This window comes from Lynx canadensis, chromosome B4, assembly GCF_007474595.2.
Source record: "Lynx canadensis isolate LIC74 chromosome B4, mLynCan4.pri.v2, whole genome shotgun sequence".
Taxonomy (NCBI): domain Eukaryota; kingdom Metazoa; phylum Chordata; class Mammalia; order Carnivora; family Felidae; genus Lynx; species Lynx canadensis.
Window position 1 is genome coordinate 89,090,511 of NC_044309.1, and position 24,653 is coordinate 89,115,163.

Here is a 24,653-nt window from a genome sequence, read left to right on the forward strand (position 1 = left end):
TCTGCCCCCCCCCCCCGCCCCTCTCTCTGCCTTTCTGTGCTCTCTCTCACTCACTCGCTCTCTCTCAAAATAAATGGATACACTCAAAAAAAAATTGAGGGGTGCCCGTGTGGCTCAGTCAGTTGAGCTTCTGACTCTTGGTTTTGGTTCAGGTCATGATCTCACCGTTTGTGGGTTTGAGCCCTCATCGGGATCAGTGCTGTCAGTGTGGAGCCTGCTTGGGATTCTCTCTCTCTCCCTCTCTCTCTGGCCCTCCCCCACTTGTATGTTCTCTCTCTCTCAAATAAACTTTAAAAATGAAAAAAAAAATAGATTTAATAAATTTTTAAAAACCTGAAATTAATACTTTCAAATGCTTTCAAAACTGGGTCAGAGACCACAACGGTATGTCCTGGCTTCCTGAGGCATGGGAAAAAGTGACTAAGTGGAATTAGTGAGAAAGATATTAGAAACTAAGGGAGAAACTAAGGGAGGAAGGGAAAAAGCAGAGGCAAATCATCAACGGTAATTAAGAGATAAGAAAATTAACCATGAGGAAGAAATAAAGGAAGATCATAACATTTACATAAGTATCTTGTGATAAGGGGAAAGATGGCGGCCTTGTTTCAAATTAGGCAAAAGGCAGAAATCCTCATAAATTCTTACACATTTCTTTTAAAACTCCCCAGTGTCTGTAGAAGATCCTAAACAACAAGCTCATTATTTTTTTAAGATTTTATTTTTTTAAGTAATCTCTACACCCAACGTGGGGCCCGAACTCACAACCCCAAGATCAAGAGTCTCGTGTTCCACCGACTCAGCCAGCCAGGTGCCCCTAACTCATTATTTGAACAAGTGGCAAGAGGGGCACCTGGCTGGCTGAGTCGGTGGAACACGAGACTCTTGATCTTGGGGTTGTGAGTTCGGGCCCCACGTTGGGTGTAGAGATTACTTAAAAATGAAATCTTGCCTTGCCTTTCAGAGGTACACAGCAGCAAGATGGCAGAGCAAATTTCCGAGAAGAGGGAGTTCATCGCTGATGGCGTCTTCAAAGCTGAACTGAACGAGTTTCTCACTCAGGAGCTGGCTAAAGGCGGCTCGTCCAGGGTTGAGGTCCAAGTTACACCAACCAGGACAGAAATCAGTATCTTGGCTATCAGGGCACGGAATGATCTGGGTGAGACGGGCTGGCAGATCCAAGAGTTGATCCCTGTAGTTCAGCAGAGGTTTGGTTTCCCCGAGGGCAGCATAGAGCTTTATGATGAAAAGGTGGCCACAGGAGGTCTGTGTGCTATTGCCCAGGCAGTCTCTACGTTATAAACTCCTAGGAGGCCTCACCGTGTGGAGGACCTGCTACAGTGTCTTGTGGTTCATCGTGGAGAGTGGGGCCAAAGGCTGTGAGCTTGTGGTGTCTGGGAAACTCCAAGGACAGAGGGCTAAATCCATGAAGTTTGTGGATGGCCTGATGACTCACAGTGAGGACCCTGTTAACTAGTGCATGGACACTGCTGTGTGCCATATGCTGCTCAGACAGGGCGTGCTGGGCGTCAAAGTGAAGAGCATGCTTCCGTCAGACCCAAGTGGTAAGTCTGACCAAGTGGTAAGAATCCCCTGCCAGATCATGTGAGCATTGTGGAACCCAAATATGACATATTCCCCAGCAACCCCATCTCGGGACGGGAGGGTGGGAAGTCAGAGCTCCCTGCCATGCCTCAGCCAGTACCCACAATGTTAACAGGGTCTCCGTGGCAGCTGCATCTGGAATTTGGATTTTGCTCTGTAAAGACCTTTAATAAAATCTTTGAAAAAGAAAACCAGAATAAAATAAAATCTTAAAAAAATTAAGATAAAAACTGGCAAAAGAACCAAGCCCTTCCTATAGGAACTGTTCTTTAATATAACCAAATAGACGTAAAGTTTATTCTCATAGAAGTATTCCTCCTAACAAATGAAAAAGGAATGACATAATTAGAATATCACTGTTTTGTAACCTCTAGTGATATAATTGATCCAGGTAATGCCACATATTAGCTACCTCCAAATAAAATACACAATAGTCACTACAAAAAAAAGAAAGAAAGAAAGAAGAGAGAAAGAGAAAGGAAAAAGAAAAATCTGATCAAACCTCTTGATCTAACTTCCAACATAAAGAAAAAAAAAAAAAAGATAGAAAAGCATGATCACTGATAGCTTAAGGATACCATCAGCAAAGTCCTGACTGTAAAAACTTCATAGGTATGAAATAAACTAAACACTTCAGTCAAGAGGTGGAGATTGTCAGATTGCAGAGCAGAGTTGGCTATTTCTCTTTGTAATCAGTATTCTCTCTTTCTTACTGTAGACACTTTAAAAATAAAGATACAAATAGTGAGAAGATAGGAAAAGATATACCATATGAACAGTCAGCAGAAACAAACTGGAAGGGTCATAAAAATATCAGGCAAAATGTACTTCAAAGCAAGGAGTAGTGATGGAGATAAAGTAGGAAACTTCATACTGATAAATGGTCAATATGTGAGAAAGAAAAATTGTGAATGTATATGGGCCTAATAAGGGCTTCAATATACAAAAGGCAAAATGCTGCAGAAATAAAGTAAGACCTCTACAATCACAGTTAGATTTTAACACACCTCTCTTGGTAATTAAAAGAGCACCTAGATCCCCTCCTCCCCCGAAAATATCAGTAAGAATATAGAACTGAATGATGCTATCAACCAAGCATAAGAATTTGGAAACAAAGAACCACCTTATCCCTAAAATAAGGAGAGAGGGGAGGGTGAGTTGGTTAGGCATTTATCTTCCTCCTCTTCTAAGCGAGTTCTTTAAGTACTGTTCAGACATAATGACTAAGCATACTTATGCCACAGATCTGAAGAGAAAGACGAGAACAGGAGAGGTACTGAGTTTAAGGAAAGAATGGTCCGTCTTTTATTTATACAGCTTTCAAACCCAAGTAAGCTCCAAAGCCTTTTTTACATGCATGATGTCATTCCATTCTTATATATCCTTTGAAAAAGGCAGCCCATATGTTCTTATCCCCATTTTACAGATAAGGAAGTAAGCCCAGAGGCTGACAAGCAAAAAAAAGAAAGAAAAAACAAAAGCCAAGTTTGCTGCTCGATCAAAAGGTGGATGCATTTTACAGATCATATGAGTGACTCTACGGGAGTGCGGTGAGTTACCAACCGTTTTCTTTCTTGTAAGTGAATTTTCTACAATGTGTTGAAATATACAAAGCAATATCGGGAGTATTGAATCCTTAGTTAAGAAGCTGTGCAGTAGCCCCCCTTATCTGCAAGAAGTACGCTGAAGACACCCAACAGACACCTGAAACTGTATACAGTACCAAGCTCTGTATATACTATGGTTTTCTCTATACATACATACTTATGATAAAGTTTAATTTACAAGTTGGTGCAGTAAGAAATTAACACCAGTAATAGAGCAGTTATAACATTGTACTGTAATGCAAGTTATGTGAATGTGGGCTCTGTCTCTAAAAATCTGATTGTGCTGTCCTCACCCTTCTCTGATGATGGGAGATGATATGATACTGACGCCATGAGATAAAGTGAGGTGAATGACACAGGCTTTGTGAGGTAGCAGTAGGCTGCTACTGACTTCCTGATGATTCGTCAGGAGGAGGAACTGGCTTTCAGCTTCCAGACCTCGGGTGACCATGGATAAATGAGACCGAGGTAAGCAAAGCTGTTTATAAGGGGCAATGGCTATATTTTCACACACTCCCTAAAACCCTGAAATGATATAATCAGATACCAGGTTGGACCCAAGAGGACAAAGCTGTGAATGTTCACCCTGTGTCCAAACAACATCGAAAAATGAACACTCCTTGATGGGCTTGTTGGCAAACTCAGTAAGTGTTGACCACACTCCTGGTTATGCATAAAAACTGATCAAGTTGTGGTTTAGAAACAATTTCTCTTAAATTTTTTTTAATGTTTATTTATTTTTGAGCAGGGGGGAGGGGCAGAGAGAGAGGGAGACACAGAATCCGAAGCAGGCTCCAGGCTCTGAGCTGTCAGCACAGAGCCTGACATGGGGCTGGATCTCACGAACTGTGAGATCACCACCTGAGCCAAAGTCAGACTCTCAACCAACTGAGCCACCCAGGCACCCCAGAAACAATTTCCAAGTAAACAGTCCTCAGAGAATATGCGGATTTACTCTTCCCTATACCAAAACACAGACTTTACAGATCATCTCATTACTGATTTAAGAGGACAAGTCTCAGTAGAATCACCTTGTTTCTTGGCTTGAACCAAAATATGTTTAAAAATAAATATATATTTCAAATACATAGGAAATATACATTTCCCAGGCAAGGACTGGTTATTTAAATATCATATTGTCTGTTTTATTTACACTCTTCTCCAAGTTCCACTGAAGCATATTTCTTTAGGTACATGGGGATCATTTCATTAAGGCTAATGGTGATTGTTTTCTAGAAAAAAAAAAATGTGAACACCAAGGAATATTTTTCACTTTCCCGGAAAAATACAAAAGGGAAGAAAAATGATTTGAATTTTTAGTTCTAATTCTTTCCAGTTTTTTATAAAAGTTCAGTGTTCGGATTTTTATATGACCAGAGTGAATAAAGTGCAGGAGTCAATCGCTGCTTTCTATTTAAAGCAAACTGGCTTTTTATAAATCATAGGACTTTTATTTTGAAAAAAGCAAAAGTAAAGAAAGAAAAAAGAGAAGAGAAGAAAAAAGAAAAGAAAGAAAAGAGAAGGAAAGGAAAGGAAAAGGAAAAGGAAAAGGAAAGGAAATGGGCCAGTAGGTCCTTCCACCAGGTAGTCCCAACCAAGGTGGGCTGGCCTCCTGGCACAGACTGGGAGTGGCTCTGCCCATGTTGCCAGCTTGCCTGCTGTGGCGGCCCAGTAAAACCGTGGCTCCGTGCCATCGTGAGAAACAGGACTGATCTGATTATGTCACACACAAGTTTTGAAGGAACTATCAGATAGTAACAACTCAATTACTCTTTGTGGCTTATTTTTATTCGTAATCAATAACCTAGAAGTGAAGTCCTCCACGGCCCATTATACCTTTAGGGGTCCATCTACTACCCCAGGAACACCTGCGGAAGGAAAGTGTGAAGGCGGCATGTGTTAAGAGACATCACCGCTTCTAAAAATAATTTGGAGGAGACAGGCATGAAACTCAAGTTCTGATGTGCTTAAGTACTCATCTGATTATTCAACTATGAAGAGGTCTTTGGCACACACAACTGATTTTTAGCAAGCACAAGGTATCAAGACCAACATTTTGACATTATAAAAGCAGGCTGAGTTGCATGAATGTCTAAAAGTGGACGAAAAACTAAGACTACATGCTTTTCCAGCCGAAGAGGAAGCAGAGAGTGGAGTCAAACATGAACATGCCTTTCAGCAGAAAGGTGATAAACAGAAAGCCAAGCACATAATATACTGAAGAATGAAGAAACCCCACGTAATGGCTTCTGCTAACTTTCAAACAGAATGAAAAATTCAAACTTTTCAAGGGTAAGAAGAAATGCAGTTAGGTGTGTAGATCATCCCAAAAAAGAGCCCATGACTATTAAAGTTTCTGCGGATCTTCTGAACTGTTAAACACCTGATGTTATGGGACCACTCTGGTTCACCTTTAATTTCAATAACTGATGGCTATTTTTCACCAAGACACTAGCTTTGGCATCCAAAATATTAATTTGTTGATGAGAATCATAAAATAATTTTATGTTAACTTTGCTAATTTATGAGATAGAAAACGTACAGTCCTTGATTCTGAAAAGGCCATTTAATATCTTATCCCAATTACTCATCCCGGAAGGAAGGGAAAGGAGAAAGCATTTGGAATTGCATTAAAACAGAAAGCTTAGAATATAAAACATGTGGAAAGAAAAATCAAAGGCTAATAAATATTCAGTCTACGTGAAATACAGGAAAATAGGAGAAAGTACTGAAAGTACTTTGCTGTACCATGGTTATACACAGTAGTCATGATCACTTCCTAGATTACTCTTTGGATACTTAATTCAATTGGCCTTAATTGCTTATAAAGTGTGCGACACAATTAGGGAGGATCTGTCTCTAATTTAGCTCTGGGAGAAGCATGAATGGATGGACACTCTAATCATAGACCACAGTAGATCATTAGAGCAATTAAGAACACAATTTCCAGTCTTGAAAACCTTTCCCACAAATCACCTGCTAGCCTTTGGAGCCAGGTTTCAGACTTGCAAAAACTTTGGGGTTCTTAAGGGCAAGTGAGAGCTCATTGAGGAAGGAAATAAAGTGGGAGTCTCTTTCAGATTTCTTTGACTCAAAGATGACAACAATGGTAAAGTGAGGTTCTGGGCGGGTTAGGAAGTAGGTGCTCTGAACTTTGTCATCATAGAAGTGGACCACTTTCTCCAAGCTGTTCAGGTCGGACATGCGGTCTGTCATGATCATGATGACATTGGGCCAGTGCATGACCGGCCTGTCGCTGGGCAGAGACACCACAGCTGGATACTGGTCCACACCCTTAGGGGCCTCTCTGTAGGAATGGGGGTGGTGATAGCCGTGACCCTGAAAGCTCTCGGAACCTCGGTTGTCAAAGATTAAGGACACATTGGCAGCATCATACTTCCTGATGAAGCTGGAAATCTTCCCAAAGAAGTCTGGGTTGGCTTTTGCAGTCAACGTTTTCATTTCTGAAGGAGTCGTTTGTCGGCTCAATGCCTCGTGAAAGTAAAAGCTAAACTTGGCAAGAAGCATGTTTTTGAGTTTCATCAGCCAAAGGAAAAGGTGTGGGGGCTGAACGGCCTTCTGAGACTGCCCTCCAAACAGATGTTTCTTGGTCTCCCGCTGCTTTTCAAAGATCTGGCCCCAAGTCTGCAGCTTGGTGTGAGCACTGTGCAAGTTCACCAGAGACGGGAGGAACTTCCACTCGGAGACCTGAGCCTGGGCCTTCAGGAGATGACTCAGGACGTCGACTTCCAGCTGGAAACTGCTTTCCAAAGGACTGAGGATGGGGTGGTGAAATCTAAAGGGGAAGGGAAATTAATAGAAATAAGTGGAAATGTTACTCCACATTGACATTTTCTACCCTCAAAACAACACACTGTGGCCAGACAAGTAACATTATGTTTGGGGGCAGGGGAAGGAAAGGTTGAAGGGCTGCATGCCGATTTATTTAAAAAGTTGTTCTGACGTAACTTCACCGTCTCAGAGTTATGTCAGCATCATATCCTCCTGTGGAAATAGCCTGACATTTAAACAGAACATGAGAGTCATGGTTCCCTTCCTTTCAAATACAAAGAAATGAAATTAGCTGTACTTCTTTCCTAACCTATTTTATTCATTCTGGGAATTATATAACTCACATAAATATCAAAACAAGGCATCCTCTTTTTCAGGATGTAGTCCTAAAGAAGCACAGGTAAAAAGAAAAACAAAGTCACTAAAACATATCTTAAATGTGTACGTAACACATATAAACTTACTTAATGTGCACAGTAACTCCACAAGGTATTATGGTAACTCCATAGTAACTCCAGAAGGTAAGCTCTTATTCAATCCTAGTCCCCAAATTTCCTTCATATTTAATGTTTATTTACTTTTGAGAGAGAGAGCACGAGCAGGGGAGCGGCAGAGAGAAAGGGAGACAGAGAATCCGAAGCAGGCTCCACACCATCAGCCCAGAGCTCAATATGGGGTTCGAACTCACAAACCATGAGATCACGACCTGAGCTAAAATCAAGAGTCGGATGCTTAGCCGACTGAGCCTCCCAGGCGCCCCTCCTTCATATTTTAGTCACAGTTAAAAACAAAGTAGTAGCTAAATTTAAAAAAATCTAATATTTCAATATTTACTTGTTTTAAATTGGATCACTACTCACTAAATTAACTTTACGACTCATGGACTGCTACCTGCTGTTTGTAAAACATTTTTTCTACTTCATTTGTTAACAGTAATATTGTGCAGCAGGAGGGGAGAGGAGTGGGAGTATGTCCCCTTCAGGAACAGGGGGAAAAGGCGAAGTGTGAAGAGCCTGAGGCAAGTGAGAACATGACCCTTTCTATTTCTCATGCTTCAGGTTTCCTATTCAGAGTCATTTCCTTGGAAAGGTCTTCTCCGTTCACGTCCACACTAGTCACCCAATTTACTCTTCTTGTTTCTTAATACCTGTCTTCCACGTTAGTAGCTTCATTGCATAATTTGCCAGGCAAACTGGGACACATGGTCACCTTTGCTTTGAGCTCCTCCCTGAGGACAAGTCAACACTGCCTACTTCCTACACTCCTTTATCTCTAAAACATATGGCACAGAGCAGAGATTCAGTAAACATGTAAACCAACTATGTGAAGATTTTCATCTTACTTTCTGCCTCATTGATTCTGTTGTTTGTGATCTAAATAAAATTCTGTAACAATGGCAAGGAAGGTCCTCTCTGTATGGACCATGTAGAGCTTTCTTGCTCAGTCTTCTTCTGAAACATGCCCAGGGGGTGATTAGTGTCTCTCTGGCCTGATGCTCTCTCCTTCTCCAGGAGCCAACGCCAAGCCCTTATACTCTTCCTAAAGATCCAAAGCAACTGCAAGTGACCCTGATTTCAAATATGTGGGCAAGATCTAGCATTTACTGAGCATATCCTATGCCCCAGGCACCATGGGAGATGATTTACAGGCCTGAACCCACATAAGTTAATTGCTTCACTGTCAACAAGGCAGAGGCTTCTCATATGGCTCTCTTGGCCCCCGTTGAAGAGGAAAATGCTGGTTATCAATTAAAAAGTGAAGGAAAAAAATCATCACAAATAGACCTAGAGTTTTAAAAAATCCATTTAAACATTAATTAGAGGGATTATTAAAAATTAATTAGAGAGCCCGTATTAGGTTGGATATTTTAAGATAGAAACTGATGTGATAAGTAGGATGTAGTTATTCACATGACCACACATTATTTTTTTTTTCTATCGCCAGTATTTTCCCTTCAATATCCTTCAAGAGAAGGAAGCTAAAACATGGGCAGTGGAAGGTTTTAGTCTAATAATACATTCAAAGAATCAGAAAGATGGGGTGCCTGGGTGGCTTAGTCAGTTAAGCATCCAACTGTTGATCTTAGCTCACTCAGGTCATGATCTTGCAGTCCGTGGGTTCAAGCCACATGTCAGGCTCTGCGCTGACAGTGTGAAGCCTGCGTGGGATTCTGTCTCTCTGCCCCTTCCCAGCTTGTGCTCTCTCTCAAAAGAAATAAATAAACTTAAAAAAGCGGCGGGGGGGGGGGGGGGCGGGGAATCAGAGAGATAAACCAGATTTCAAATCCCCAGCTCATATACTTAATTAATAATTAATTAACTAATTTGCACTCTCCAAAATTACATGCTTGAAGTAAACGTTAAGAAAGTCTAATACACATGCACACACACAACCCCACTATAGCACGTCTCAAAACCTTTGAAGTGTAAGAAATGTTCCTACCACCTTAGCCTTTAGGCCCTTTGACACTTAATGACCATAAAACATCACAAGATTCTATAATCATGGGTATCGAGAAAATTTGCCAAGGAACTCAGAACATAGTAAAGACTGTCAATAATAGGAAAACGGTATGAGATTGAAGAAAATTCTACCACATATAACAATACTCCATTTTTCTGCCTCATTGGAAATCATCATTTATATCCAACGTTCTCTCTGAAAGAACATGAATTTTCTGTACTAATCTTCAGAAAGAATTCTGAACAAGCTCTTCCACAAACATAAACTAAAACTGTTTATATGTTCAACATTTATTAGGATGAATGTGAATTTCGAAGCTATTTTTCATCCTAAAGAAGAGCCAAAAATTCATGTTAATGTTATTCTGCCAAGACTTTGAGATTAGCATTATGATGTATCATTTCCCCATTTCCATTCTTGTTCTGTGCCTCATGCCTATTTACAACTCACACTATAGGGGGATCTGTTAAATTGTTGTAATCCAAAATATATACCTCAGCTATGGCAGCGAGGTTGGAAGAGTCTGAATACAGAATAAATTGACAACTATTTGCAAAGAACATCTGCTCTAAAAAAATCCAAAAAAGAGAGAGAGAAAGGGAGTGGGGACAGAGAGAAAGCGGGTAAGAGAGAACTCTCTCCTTCACAAATCCACATCAAGGAATTCCTTCCAAAAGAAGTATGCAAGTCCCATGCATGTGAGGAGTCAGATGAAAATGATTAAAAACAATCTGTAGCACAGTGTGAACGTACTGAATGCCACAGAACTACATACATTTTAAAATGGTAAATTTCAAGGACACCTGCGTGGCTCAGTCAGTTAAGCGTCTTTGGCTTGGGTCGTGATCTCATGGTTTGTGGGTTCGAACCCCACGTCAGGCTCTGTGTTGACAGCTCAGAGCCTGGAGCCTGCTTCAGATTCTGTGTCTCCCTCTCTCTGCCCCCCCCCCTTCTCACACTTCCTCTCCCTCTCTCTCAAAAATAAATATTAAAAAAATTTTTTTAGGGGCGCCTGGGTGGCGCAGTCGGTTGGGCGTCCGACTTCAGCCAGGTCACGATCTCGCGGTCCGTGAGTTCGAGCCCCGCGTCGGGCTCTGGGCTGATGGCTCGGAGCCTGGAGCCTGTTTCCGATTCTGTGTCTCCCTCTCTCTCTGCCCCTCCCCCGTTCACGCTCTGTCTCTCTCTGTCCCAAAAATAAATAAACGTTGAAGAAAAAAAAAAAAAAAAATTAAAAAAAAAAAATTTTTTAATTTAAAAAAAATGGTAAATTTTAAAGTATGTATATTTTACCATAATGAACAAAAATCTATAGTTTCTTCTCATTTAAAACTTTTACTAGTGGGGCTCCTGGGTGGCTCAGTTAGTTGAGCATCCAACTCTTGAGTTCGCCTCAGGTCATGATTTCATAGTTGTGAGATCGAGTCCTGCATCAGGCTCTGCACTGAGCACGAAGCTTGCTTAAGATTCTCTCTCTCTCTCTCTCTCTCTCTGTCTCTCTGTCTCCCTCTGTTCCTCCCCACCACTGCGTTCTATCTCAAATTAAACAAAAAATTTAAAAAAAAAGACAAACTTCTACTAGTTTTTAGATACAAATACATTGAAGATATCAAGATGCATTAGCCAAAAGTCTGCCTTATAGGAATTTCCATGGTAGAAGGAGGTACTTATAAATCGATACAAGTAGGAAGTAATACATCTCTTATGAGAGATACAAAATAAAATGAGATTTTAGAAAAAGCAATTTCTTTTGGTTGAAAGATTATGCAGCCCATAAGGGAGACAGAATTTGAATTGAGCCATGAAGCTTAAAGAGCAGGTAGGATTTAGCCAGTTAAAGGTGAGGGCTTTCATTTCTGGCCCCATTCTTTTATTTATTTATTTATTTATTTATTTATTTATTTTTAAAGTTTTTTAGAGCAAGAGGGAGAGAGAGAGAGAATTCCAGGCTCTGCACTGTCAGCGTGGAGCTCCATATGGGGTCAAACTCACAAACCATGAGATCACGACCTGAGCCCAAACCAAGAGTCAGATGCTCAACCGACTGAGCCACCCAAGTGCCCCTCTGGCCCCATTCTTAATCGCCTCCGATTCCACACCCTCTGCAAGTCTTCCCGCCAGAGGCAGAGTGCACTTTCCCATCCCTGGACTATGCCCTGGGCCACGTGACTTGCTTTGGTCAAAGGAAACACGTGTTAACAGATGTGATGCAAGCAAAGGCTTCAAATGAGCTTGGCTGGGCTTGTTCTTTTGCACTTGGGCCAGAGCCACCGTGTAGCTGCCTCCCCGCTAACCTCGGGCTAGAATGAACGCGTACATGTGGAGCAGACTAAGCCCAAAGCTGACAGTAATAAGGCAAGCCCAGTGAGACCAACAGTGTTAAGCAGAGCCACCCTGCTAAGCCGGGCCTGTCGGGCCAACTTCCAAGACTCACAAGCCTGTAAGTGTGAATTTTAGGATGGTCTGTTATACAGAATGATTGTGGCAATAGCAACTGATACATGATGCAGTATGACAGGGTTCAGAACATACTACCCCAAGATATGGCATCTTGGTATACTATTTTAAGCTGAATAAATTTGAGGAATATGTGCAGGAAAGACTTCCTGACCCTCCCCTGAAGCAGGTCATAAAACCCTCAAGTGAGAGGTGCCCTCCCCCTACCCTAAGCAAAGGAGCATCCTTACCTCCAAAGACCAGGGACACGGAGAGGAATCTGAAAGAACAGGCCTTGCTGGTTGCCCCAGCCTTCTACTCTTGGCTCCTTCCCTTTTTTGTCCTAGCACATCTCCCAACAACTCTTACATCTTCAAATGTACTCAGCTGAATCTTGTTTTATAACAAAATGTACCATGAAAACACAGGTTTCACAGCTTCCTTGGGTCTTCGTTATTTTATGAAGGCTCCCTGCCACGTAAAACTTACATTAAATACACTGGTATGTTTTCCTCATGTTAATTTGTCTTTTGTAAAGGGCCCCCTGCTGAGAATTTAGAAGGGTAGAAGGAACCGATATGTTCTTCCCCTCGGAGTTCAAGGACATTCCAGGCAAAACAAATAAGGGACCAGGGTAGGAAATAGCAAATACTTATCAGGAATACATTAGATTATGGAATGTTTTTTGGCTTCTGCTTAAAATCCTCAAAGAATTCTCATTGAAGCTTCTTCCTTTTTACTAAAAGTTTGGGGACAATTTAAGGCATTTGATGGGACGTATATGAATTTGTAAAGAGAGACTGGGGCAAGATCACAGAAGGCCAGTAGTCCTCACTGTTAAAATCAAGGCGTGTTGAATGCCTAGGGTAGAATGTGTCCCACAGAAACTGCACTGTGGTTCTGTTCATGAAATTTTCAGTGAGTGAAAAGTCAGCTTGTTGAATGATACACACACAACCAACAGTTAATTTCACTTATCATCACAAATCTTTTTTTGAAGGAAAAAGGGTACAAGGCCTAAATAAATCACAGTTCTGCCCTTGGTGAGAATCCTGTCATCTGAAGCATTCAGATAAAAAAAATGTGCTCCCTAAAATGTAAACAAAAATTTTATGTAATTCAATTTAAAAAAATGTTCTCTGGGGCACCTGGCTGGTTCTGTTGGTAGAGTATGTGACTCTTGATCTTGGGGTTATGAGTTCGAGCCCCATGTTGTGTGTAGAGATTACTTAAAAGGAAACTCTTCAAAAAAAAAAAGTTCCTTAAAATCTAACTGTAAAATCATAATTAAAGGATGTAAGTCACTTAATGTTATATTACTACTGCCACAGGAGGGATTTTTTTAAAGCAGTCTAGAATGCATAAATAATTGCTTACTTCTTTGAAAGAATTACTGCTTAAAATTATACTCTTGATTTAGGAGAGTAAATATTTTGCAGTTATAACCTATCTTCTAGTTTTATTTTAACTATGAAACAGAAAAATTAGCCAGAATCTTCTTTTATGCGCACTGTATAACACAGGTAAGTAAATTCAAAATGAATTCCACAGAATCAAAAAGTATTGATGCTTCCTTGGGAAAAAAACAAAACAAGTTCTACCTCGCCTCAAAAGTATTCAAGGAATAGTAGTGATGAGGAAGCTTGGGGCAAGCTGAGGGCAAAATATAGGCTGACACACACTGCCCCCACCCCCCACCCCAGGGTGGAATATGTATGATATTCCCCAGACACTCCTGGCTGTCCAAGAACAAAGGAAAGGGGTTGAAGTACTTGCCATGGTGATGTGGGAAACTAAGGCAAATGAAAAGTTAAATTCCCTTACTGCCTTTGGTCCATTGACAAGTCCTTGAGACCAGCAGAGTGACCTCCCTTTAGGAGCTCAGCTGCCTCAAGGATGACACTGTGCTGGGGGCAAAAGAGAACCTTAGTTTAACATTATCCCAACCTCGAGGATCCTGTAAGTCAACTTCCTTTATCTCAACTGCCTCAAGATATATGCTGGCAATCATACTCTAAGCTTATGGTCCCGATATACATCTAAACGGTCTCATGACTGAGGTTTTATTAGATAGTAATAAATGGCATTTCCCTAGCAACAGCTAGCCCCTCAAGGTCCTGGAAACCTTGCTTCCAAAATTCCATAGAGACATACTCTATCCCTGACCCCCTCCCAACCTGAGGGTGTATCACGAGTTACCCGTCACCATCCCAATGAAGCTCTTCCTGCCCATGGGTCCTCTCCACATGCTTTAATAACATCATCTTTTGCATCAAAGACATCTTCAAGAATTCTTTCTGGGTCATTGGCTTCGGACCCCACGAACCCACATTACCACCCCAAAACTTCATCAGTAGACATCCTGATCCTGCATGAGCTAAATTCATATTTTTCCTTCTAAAGGGCACACAAATAAAAACTCATATGATTCATATTAATTATTCAACTTGAAATGCAGCATCATAACTGACTGTGATGCTGAAGGAATAATTTACATTTGCTTAATACTGTAATAAGTTCACCAAAAAAGGAAACCTTTAACACTTTTCTACTCTGAACACAACCGACTTCCAAAGAAAAGAAACAAAATATCCTTCTCATTTGTCTCTGAAAGTAGACTGGACCTTGCAATAACTCACACAGGATCTGCATCTCAAATCAGGGCCAGAGGTTTAGACTCTATGATATACATCATGCTTGTTAATTTTTTAATACAAAAGCATTTCATCATTGGAAAGATAAAAGATTCACACAATATTTTATAAGCGTTCTGACATGAATCAGATATATTGGGACAAATAAACATTCCCTGAAAGATAAACTGGGTCTTTTGGGAAAAGGATTAACTCTTTCATTACAACAGAACACCAAAACATGAATTATTTCTCTAGAACAATGGAACCATGAAAGTAATGTGTTTTGTGTGGCACAGATGCCAAATCAAAAGGTCTACGGAAAAATGGATATTATCCTGGCAAAGGGCAAAGCATGCTAAACTTATACCTAGAATAATTCTACTTCCCTCCCAAAATCACCATATTATACAGAATTTCAACTTTGCAGAATTTCTTAACCAAGGAATTTATGTTGTTCAAACGTAACCCAAGGCTTCTAAATGAGATAATTTTCAGGCTAGGATGTATCTATAATCAGTAACTCCCTACTAATTAGATAAAGGCAGCACGGATGGAAGATGGAGACTGTGGATGAAAACACCTTGACCCTAAGTGACACTGCAACCCAGATCTATCAGATTCCATCTGTGTCCACTCAGAAAGATGAGGGGTACAGCCAAGTACTGCCCTAAGAGCTTCCAGAATGAAAGCTGGACTTTTGCAGGAGATGGAAGAAATTCTCAAAGCTCTGGGAAGTGGAATGTTTCAAAGAAGGTTCAAAGAGCACAAATCTTGGGGCACCTGGGTGGCTCGGTCAGTTGAGTCCTCTCCAACTCTTGATTTGGGCTCTAGTCACGATCTCATGGTTGGTGAGTTTGAGCCCCACATCGGGCTCTGTGCTGACAGTGCAGAGCCAACTTAGGATTCTCTCTCTCCCTCTCTCTCTCTGCCCCTTCCCCCCACCTCTCTAAATAAATAAATAAATAAATAAATAAATAAATACTTTTTGAAAAGATGATAGATCACAAATCTAATAAAATAAAAATGAAAATAGGTAAATAGTAATAACCACTCCTAGGAGACAGATGTAATAACCACTCCTAGGAGACAGACACACACACACACACACACACACACTCTGTTAAGGTTCAGTACTAGTATATCCCAGCGTTGGCAACTTTCTCTGGTTTATCCAAACAATTTTTTCATGTAGACTATTTTCAGTATCACAGGGAACTTTTAAAACATAGGTTTCTGGGCAACGAGTCCAAAATCATTAAATCTTACCTTCTTGGGGTAAGTAGTGGGGAGGCCCAGGTATGGTTTGTTTTCTTAAACTTCCCAAATGGTTCAGCAAACCACTTTCACATTAGCATTTGGGAATCACTTCCCCTTGAGATCTCTTCCCCTTGAGAATCATTATCTCCAACTGTACTTTTGTTTTTGGATTTCAAAAAACTATTTTATTTAAAAAAGTACAAATCAGGTTTTAGGAAGAAATAAAGTATTTCCAAACAGAAAATTTGTTAACATGTAAAATTTGTTTAAAAAAAGAACATGTGTATTTTTATATGCATGGACTATCTCTCTAGAAGGGTAGGAAGAACTTGCTGACAGCATTCATTGCCTTTTAGGAAAAGAATTAGATGAAGGACAGGGGCACGTTTCACTATGTATTCTTTTGTACTTTATAAATTTTGAGCCATATTAATGTATTGCCTACTAAAAATAAAACAAAAATTTTAAATGTCATAAAACAGAAAATACATGACGATAAAAAATAACTAGAAGACATTTTGGAGACAATTGGAGAGATCTGAATATGGACTGTTTATTGCAGATGGTAGAAAATCAGTGCTGAATTTCCTGAGAAAACTATGCCACAGTTTTGTATAGTTCTCAGAAAACACAATCTGAGTGTTTGGGGTTAAAGTGTCATGATGATATAACTTCCAAACAATGCGGGGGGGGGGGGATGGTAAATAAAATTTTATAGAGAGAGATATAAAACAAACATGGTGATGTTTTAATAATATGAGTCCAGGGAAAAGATATTTGTGTGTTCATTGCATGGTTTTGTTTTTTTTTTTAAGTTTATTTATTTATTTTGAGGGAGAGCAAGGGAGGGGAGAGAGGGAGAGAGAGAGAGATGGGGGGTGGGGGGGGGGGGAATCCCAAGCAGGGTCCACACTGTCAGCATGGCTGACATGGGGCTCAAACTCATGATGCTATGAAATCATTGTTTTTTGTTTTGTTTTTTTTAATAATAGCTTTGCTATTTAATTCATATACAAAAAAATACATTTGTTAAAAATTTTTTTTAACATTTATTCATGTTTAAGAGACAGAGAAAGAGCACAAGTGGGGGAAGACAGGGGGACAGGGAGACACAGAATCCAAAGCAGGCTCCAGGCTCTAAGCTGTCAGCACAGAGCCCGATGTGGGGCTCAAACCCACGAACTGTGAGATCATGTCCTGATCCAAAGTCGGATGCTTAACCGACTGAGTCGCCCAGCCATCCCAAAATACACTCTTTTAAGGTATAGGATCAATGGTTTAATCAGAGTTGTGCAACCGTCACCACTATCTAATTTTAGAAGAGTCTCATGGCCCCCCAAAAGGGAACTCAATATCCATTAGCAGTCACTCCCCATTCTCACCTTCCCCTCTGACCCCTGACAACCATTTTCTGTGTCTATAAATTTGTAAGCTACATTCTGTGTCTATGACTTTGCCTATTCTGGACATTTCCTATAAGCAGAGCGATACACTATGTGATCTTTTGTGACTGGTTTCTTTCACATAGCATAATTACTCAAGATTCATCCATGTCGTAGCATGTATCAGTACTCCATTCCTTTCTACAGTTGAATAATAATACACAATGCTTCTCAAATTCCTTGGGTATTGCTTTTTGGGTAGGAAGTGAGCAATACATTACATGTAGCCAGGTTCATTTTTTTTTTTTTTAAAGTAGCAATTGCCTTCAAAGACAGGTTTTCCAGCTGATCAATGTCTTTAAAAAAAAAAAATTAAGTTGGCTACAAATAGCTTTTTGACTATCAAAAAAGTTCAAGTATGCCTTCCTCAAAAGTACAGATGCCTGTGTCCACTAAGGAAGTTAAAAACAAAACCAAAATTATGCCACAGGCACTGAAAGCAATTATAAAGGAGTTTCCAACACATGTTAAGTAATGGTTACATCGGAGGAATGAGTGGATGACTCAGCAAGGTGATCACTTTGAAAGGGACATTTATTTGAATAATGGTTTGTTAAGAAGTCACATTATTTTATACACAATTCGCTCGTGTGAACTCTTTTATAAGCAGCAAAATCAGTTATAATACATCTTTTAAGGATTTCTCCACTCTTGGTCTTTGGCCATTGTTTGGAGAAGTATCCATCCGGCATGGTGTTTAATGACGCCTAAAGAAGGCACCTAAGGTACACCTGGTGCTTAATTAATACGTATAAAATGTAAAACGACTACTTCTCCGCTTCACGGTTACTTAACGACGGGGTTTCACGAGTGTGGGGGAAAGACCTCGTCTGATGGGAGGGAGACGCTGCCACGCCTGTCCCTCCCTCCCTCCTCACCTACACTCACCTGGAGCTGTACTTCTTGAGGATGGTGTCCAAGAGGCCAACGAGCTCTTCAGCATTGATGAACTTCTGCGGGCTGAGGGTGTACATCTTCTCGTAGAAGTCTGCGATCTCCATCCGGGCCTGAACGAAGAAGCAGAGCTGCTCTGACAGGTGGGAAAGCAGTTCTTCCACGTGAGGGGCGGTCCCACCTAGTGCACCGCGGCCAGTCACCACCTTCTTCAGCTCGTTGTGCAGGGAAGTGTAGATGGTGCGGATGGAATCCTTCCTGCTGAAGAAGGACTGGCCCCCTGGTAGGCAAATGACATTAGCATATGACAAGTAAGGAAGAGAAAGCAGGACAAAAGCTCTCCCAGCATCCACACGGAAAGGAGTGGAGCCTACTGAGCTCAGTAAGTTATCATCAGCCGCCAATTCAAATATTTTGCGACTCGTAATTTCACGGAGGAAGAAGAAAGAATGCCTGGTACAACTCATTAGTGTGGCAATGCACCTGTGTATGATTTCCTTACCCATGTACCGATTCTCCCCCACCCCGGTTCAATGAGGATTCACATTTATTTCAGAGGATAATTGACCGAGTAAGTGACATCAACCTGGATCTAAATAGCCCTCCTTCCACATAAATATATTTAAAACAAAAAAGAATACCCGATCGGAAAACACTGTTGTTATTCCTGATAAATCAGGAAATTTTATTTCTGCATTAGAGTTGCATTTTCCTTTGCCTTAGCTTTTAAGCCATACCAGAAAATGGAAAATACACATATGTGTATCTCCCTTACACAAGAACACAGACTACTGGGGTCCCAGGGGAAAAAAGAAAACCTTTAGTCCTTTTGTTAAAATAATCTCTATGCCTGGGGTGCCTGGGTGGCTCAGTCGGTTGACCGTCCAACTTTGGCTCAGGTCATGATCTCATGGTCCGTGAGTGCGAGCCCCGCATTGGGCTCTGTGCTGACAGCTCAGAGCCTGGAGCCTGCTTCAGATTCTGTGTCTCCTTCTCTCTCTCCCCCTACCCCACTCATGCTCTGTCTGTCTCTGTCTCAAAAGTAAATAAACATTAAAAAGTAAAAATTAAAAAAAAATCTCTATGCCCAACATGGGGCTTGAACTCATGACCCCAAGATCAAGAGTCACACACTGAGCCAGCCAGGTGCCCTGAAATCTTTAGTACTCTTGACAAGGTTGACACTATAGGTTTTAACAAAATAAGCACCATGCTGTGAATTATTAAGAGCAGGAAGCAATTATAAATAACTGCTGGTGTAATTCAGGGGTTCCAAAGCAAATCAGAAAGAAAAAAAAAAAAGACCAAATACATCCTTTTCAATAGTTAAAAAGAATCAAGTGGCACAGACAGCATTTCCTTACTTCTGTATTAATGCATGATGAACTCTATTTCTAATAATTATAGAGCCAGCTTCAGCTTCATAGATGTTTTCTTAAGCAATTCTGCACCCCACTAAAGGGTCACAGGTAAGACATTAGGAAAATGAAAAGAAATAGGGCAAGTTTAAAACACTAATTCTCAGGAATATATAAAACCCTCAGAAATGGGTGACAGTTTAAATTTTCTATTGATACACACAAAATAGTTTAATGAAGAAATTTATCACTATTCTAAACATATCAATTAGGAGTGAAAATTATGTATCAAGGGATTTGTAAACTATCCCCTTAATAAATGAAACATCTCACAATGCTGTTTTTAGTTTAGGGCCCCATTTATGTTTCAAGAAATGAATCTTACATCCCTTCCTACTACTGTGACCACCTTGTCCCAGTTTTTCCATGACTTTCCAAGTCTTGGCACTCAAGGTCTGGCTTCTCGGAAAACCCTTAGTCCCATGTCCTGGGAACCCCGTCAGCCCTGGGCAAACCCAGAAGTTTTGTCACCTTCCTACTATTCCATAAACTAGTAATACTTAAAAAATGTTTTCTTCAATATACTGCCTAAACAAACTGACTACCATTCAAATCATTCCTCCTGCTAATAGCGGCAAAAACTATGCGGTACAGGTGGATTGACCCCAGCCTAACATCCCACACAGGACTGTACCCTGAAGGGTTTGTCTTCCTTCCCTGCCTGTATTCAGTCTAACTTGGCAGATTTTGTGATGCGACAGTATGGAATAAATAGACCTCTGTGTCCAAGTTCAGGAAAAAAATCTCCTAGCTGAGGAAGGCAATAGAGTACCAAGCAAAATCCCTGGGCTGACTCAGTCAGTGGAGTGTGTGACTCTTGATCTCAGGATTGTGAGTCCAAGTCCCATGTAGGGTATACAGATTACTTAAAAACAAAATCTTTTTAAAAAAAAAAATCTAAAAGCTCTGGAAGTCTGACTTAGTTCCAACTTTCAGCTTCCGAATTTATAAGCTGTGTGATGTGCAAATGACTTAGCCACTTTGAGCCTTCGTTGTTTTTTAACACACAGCTAGTAACAGAGTTGCTAAGAAGACAAAATGAAATAACATTTGGTATGTAATGTGCCTGGAGCAAAGCACATATTCCACAACCATAATCCCCTTCCCTTCCATTCATACCTGATATAAGAAAACTCTAACCACTATCTAAGTGAGCTTCTAAAACTCCATGGTAAATTGGGAGCTTCACGTACTGTAAAAAAGAATAGCATCTATTTGAAAGATAGCTAGGTGATTTCAACTGTACTCACCTCCGCTGTTAAACAGCGTGGCCTTGGTGAAAAAGGGATACCTTCCTTTGTCAGATTACCCTTATTTGAGGGAGTGGAAACACCACATAAATACAAAAATACTGTGAAAATCTTATCAAGAAACACCATCACTAATATGTAAGTCCAAGGGACACTATAAGGAAGGGAGAGACCACCAATGCATTTCTTTTAAACAGGTCTCTGTTCTCCAATCTCTCAGGAGCACAATCCTATTGTTGACTATCCTGGGAAGGAATATCCAATGGGGATGGGCCTTCCTTCATACTGGGAAACAAGGAATCAGAGACATCAGACACCTTCCTCTTTTCAATTTTTTGAATTTACAAAATACAGTTATTTTGAATTATTTCTAGAAGGCTCTATGTATTGAATCCTCATTATTTCTCAAGATTTCAGTGGTCCATCTCACATGATAAAATTTCACATAACAAATATATTAAAGGAGTATGTAAAATATCTAATTGAGTATTTTGTTCCACAGCTTCTTGTTAATGATAATTTGTAAACATCAGTTCTCAAGTTAAGGCATTTTCTACCATGCTAAATTCCAACAGCCAGAGCTTGAGGAAACCCTCTCGTAATGAAACCAAAGGGAGAAAAGTATGACCTAAAATCCTCCAGAGGCATTGAGATGGCATATTTTAAGCCATCCCCAAACAGGTATATTCTCCCCTCAAAGGAAAGAGAAAGCTCCAGGATAAGGAAGGACTCCACCCAAAGTTTTTCAGAACTGAGCCAATACAGGAACAGAAGGCTCCCTGTCAGGCCTGTCCTTTGCCTATAATGTTTGCTGACATGTGCATGAATAAACAGGATTCTCTGCTAAGGTCTCTGATGAACACTAGTTGTGAGAGTGAAGTCAGAAAGACTCACTTTTTTGAACCATGTTTTAAATGTTTAAAAATACACATAAAACTTTTTGTTTTGCTTTTTAAAGAAAACCATACAAACATTCTAATTAGCAAAGTATTTGAAAAACATGGGAATGTCTAAGTGGCAACACAAAAATTTTCCCCCAAGGTTTTAAGAAAATGGAGTCAACAGAATAATCACAAAATCATATTGTAAGCACGTTATCACAAACACTCTCAGTATCCAAAAACCGTAAGATATCTGCAAAGTTAAAATTTTAAATCGGGAACCTACAATTACTACACACGGGTATAAGTTATGAGGCATTGAGGTTAAACATGCCATTTTCAGAACATTTACTCAGAAGTGACAGATCACCTGGGAGTCTGAACCATGCCAGGGCACGTTTCATAGTGTAAATTGCTCCTGGGTCAGTTTCAAGGTGCAGCCTTCAGGTTCATGCATGCAAGCTGGGCGTCTGAGCAGAACTAGTCACTTTACATAATAAGGGCCATTGCAAAGAACCAAGTCAGGGACAGTGATGGTCTCACACATGCTCTTACACACAGGCAGCTAGTTCTGTTTACCAAAAACCAACCAGACACATACAACTTAAACTAGAATAACAGATTTTTAAGCTGGGGTCCATAAATAGGCTTTAGGAAATCCACTGAACCCTCTCAGATTATATGCAAAATTGTATTACACATATATTTTCCATATACAAGTCCATGGGTTTTATCAAATTCTCATACATGAGCTTTAAAAAGAATCATGGCACTGGGTTCAATTACCATTCTTCATGAAGTGGGGGAATCTAAAAATAACGAAAACTGCCAGAAAATTACCCACTTTCAATTTTACAGCCAGAATCCTCTGCATTTCTAAATACAGTTGACCTTTGAACAGAGCTGGGTGTGACAGAGGAGGGTGTTGACCTCCCCCAACACAGTTGAAAATCCAAGTATACCTTTTGACTCCCCAAAAACTTGATTACTAATAGGTTATTATTGACTGGAGGCCTTACTGATAACATAAACAGTAGATTAACACATTTTGTATGTTATTATTTGTACATCTATTTGTACATATATATATATTGTGTGTGTATATATACAGTATTATGTATTGTATTATAATAAAGTAGAGAAGAGACAATGTTAAGAAAATCATAAAGGATGAGAAAATAATTTACTGTACTGTATTTATGGAAAAAATCCATGTATTAGTGGACCCAGGCAGTTCAAGCCCCTAATGCTCAAGGGTCAACTGTATATACAAGGTAGATTTAAAGTAGAATACATATGCCAATTTTTTATAAATCACATGGATAAGAACACAATCTGACACTTCAAAAGCAGGTATTCCAGTTTGAGATCTGTCAACTACCTACACCAGTGAGCACAAACAATCTGCCAATCTGTAGAAAGGGGAATAATAATACTGCAACATCAACTGCAAATTTGTGAGAAGTACCACTGTAAAAAGGGGTGGAAAAAACACACAAGGTGAATCTATCTGACCAGTTTTTGCCAATACGTCAACATACTAAATAACAAGTCATTACCTGAACAGCTAAGGCAGAAGTTAAGATCTGAGAAAGCCCTACCCCTTGGGTGTTTACTGACAGCAGTATGTACATGGCCACTTTCAGGAAATGTAAGGAAACTAGGGGTTAACAATCAAAATGGAATCTGCACTCAATTTTACCCTTCTATTCTACATTGTATATACGTGTTCTTCACTCATACCCAACCCTGTGCTTTCTGATAATGAAAGGGTGTAAACATAGGCCACAATACTAACACAACTTTCAAAGCTCTGGGATTTATAGTATGTATTGCTGATAATTGTAAGCCGTAATATTTTGTATGCATAGCCTTTGGCTTTCACATATTTTATGTCCTCCTGATCTACTCATACTAATTGTTTCTGTAGTGAAAATCAGTTGCTCTTGCATCTTATTTTCAGGGGCAAGATTTATGACGGAGTAAGAGTGTTTACCATTTCCCCCGTAAGTCCCCTCTTGCTAGTGTTAGGCATATTTCTTGCCTTTCCTGTCCAGTATTCATTTCCTCATTCATTAAATATTTATTGAGAGCCTAGGAAGAGGGGGTAGGACTCCATCTGCAACTCGCAGGGGCCTTAACCTTAAGAGGCCGGATAAAAGTGTTCATTAATTATAACTAGGTTGTGTTGGCAAGTTTTGCTCCTCTGGCCACAGTGTCACTGATCAGAAGAGTGAAGACATACAGTTTGCTTAACTTCTCATTTATGGCACCAATCCATGCACTGAGCAAAATGGATACACCCATCGGTTTGTGGCACAGCCCTGCAAAGAGCATCCACCCGGGCGGCCAATCTAACAGCAGCAGAGGCCAGTGGGCGGGGTTTGTGGAAGCCGAGGGAAGGAAGGGAACGGTGGGAGAATTGGGAGTGCCAAGTTGAGCCTGAGGCTAGAAGTGACAGAGACAGGGAACCCAAGCCACTGCCGATCGGGGAATAGACCCCCTTTCCTTCCTCCTCAAAGGGCACGGGGGGCGGGGCGGAGGTACCTAGTTTTTGCCCCAGGTAGGTGAGGCTGTGATAGACCTTCTCGGCCGCGGCCAGGTGGGCCAAGGCCGCCAGCAGCGACAGCCAGCTGCCCCCCGCGCTCTTGTTGGCCTCTCGCTCCTTGTCCACATTGTCCTTGGCCTTGTCGTAAGAGAAGATACCCAGGTGAGAGAAGAACGTCTCCAGCACCGCCTGTTCCACCGGGACCGGGGCGGCCAGCGGGATAGACTCCCCCATGCGAGCTGCGATCCAGCTCCACCCACGTGGCTCTCCTCTCCCTCGCACTTCCGGGTTCTCAGGGAACGTGCGCACAAGCGTGCGTGCGCGCGAACGCCGCAAGCGGCGAGCTCGTGAGCGCGCTGCCGCCTGGACCGCGCCTGGGCCTTAGAGAGGACACCAGTAAGGGCCAGGGAAGGAGGGAAGTGGCCCGTCT

The 24,653-nt window shown here is 40.9% G+C and overlaps 1 protein-coding gene and 1 pseudogene across 1 annotated transcript; one reads left to right on the forward strand and one right to left on the reverse strand.

The window, feature by feature from the left end:
• Window positions 1-978: 978 nt before the first annotated feature.
• LOC115518753 lies at window positions 979-1,791 on the forward strand (annotated as a pseudogene).
• A 2,286-nt stretch (window positions 1,792-4,077) lies between these two features.
• On the reverse strand, window positions 4,078-24,576 carry CB4H12orf66 (chromosome B4 C12orf66 homolog). Its single transcript, XM_030323118.1, has 3 exons — window positions 24,223-24,576; window positions 18,121-18,406; window positions 4,078-7,005 (listed from the first exon to the last, which is right to left on the reverse strand). Exons 1-3 carry the CDS (start codon window positions 24,455-24,457, stop codon window positions 6,189-6,191), a joined length of 1,338 nt encoding a protein of 445 aa, XP_030178978.1. The 5' UTR covers window positions 24,458-24,576; the 3' UTR covers window positions 4,078-6,188.
• Window positions 24,577-24,653: the final 77 nt, after the last annotated feature.

Coding starts and splice junctions, on each gene's coding strand:
- CB4H12orf66 (XM_030323118.1), bottom strand. CDS start 24,457: ATGGGGGAGTCTATCCCGCTGGCCGCCCCGGTCCCGGTGGAACAGGCG. Junction 18,407..24,222: donor CTACCTGGGGCAAAAACTAG/GTACCTCCGCCC, acceptor TTTGCCTACCAG/GGGGCCAGTCCTTCTTCAGC. Junction 7,006..18,120: donor CTCAAGAAGTACAGCTCCAG/GTGAGTGTAGGT, acceptor CTTCCCCTTTAG/ATTTCACCACCCCATCCTCA.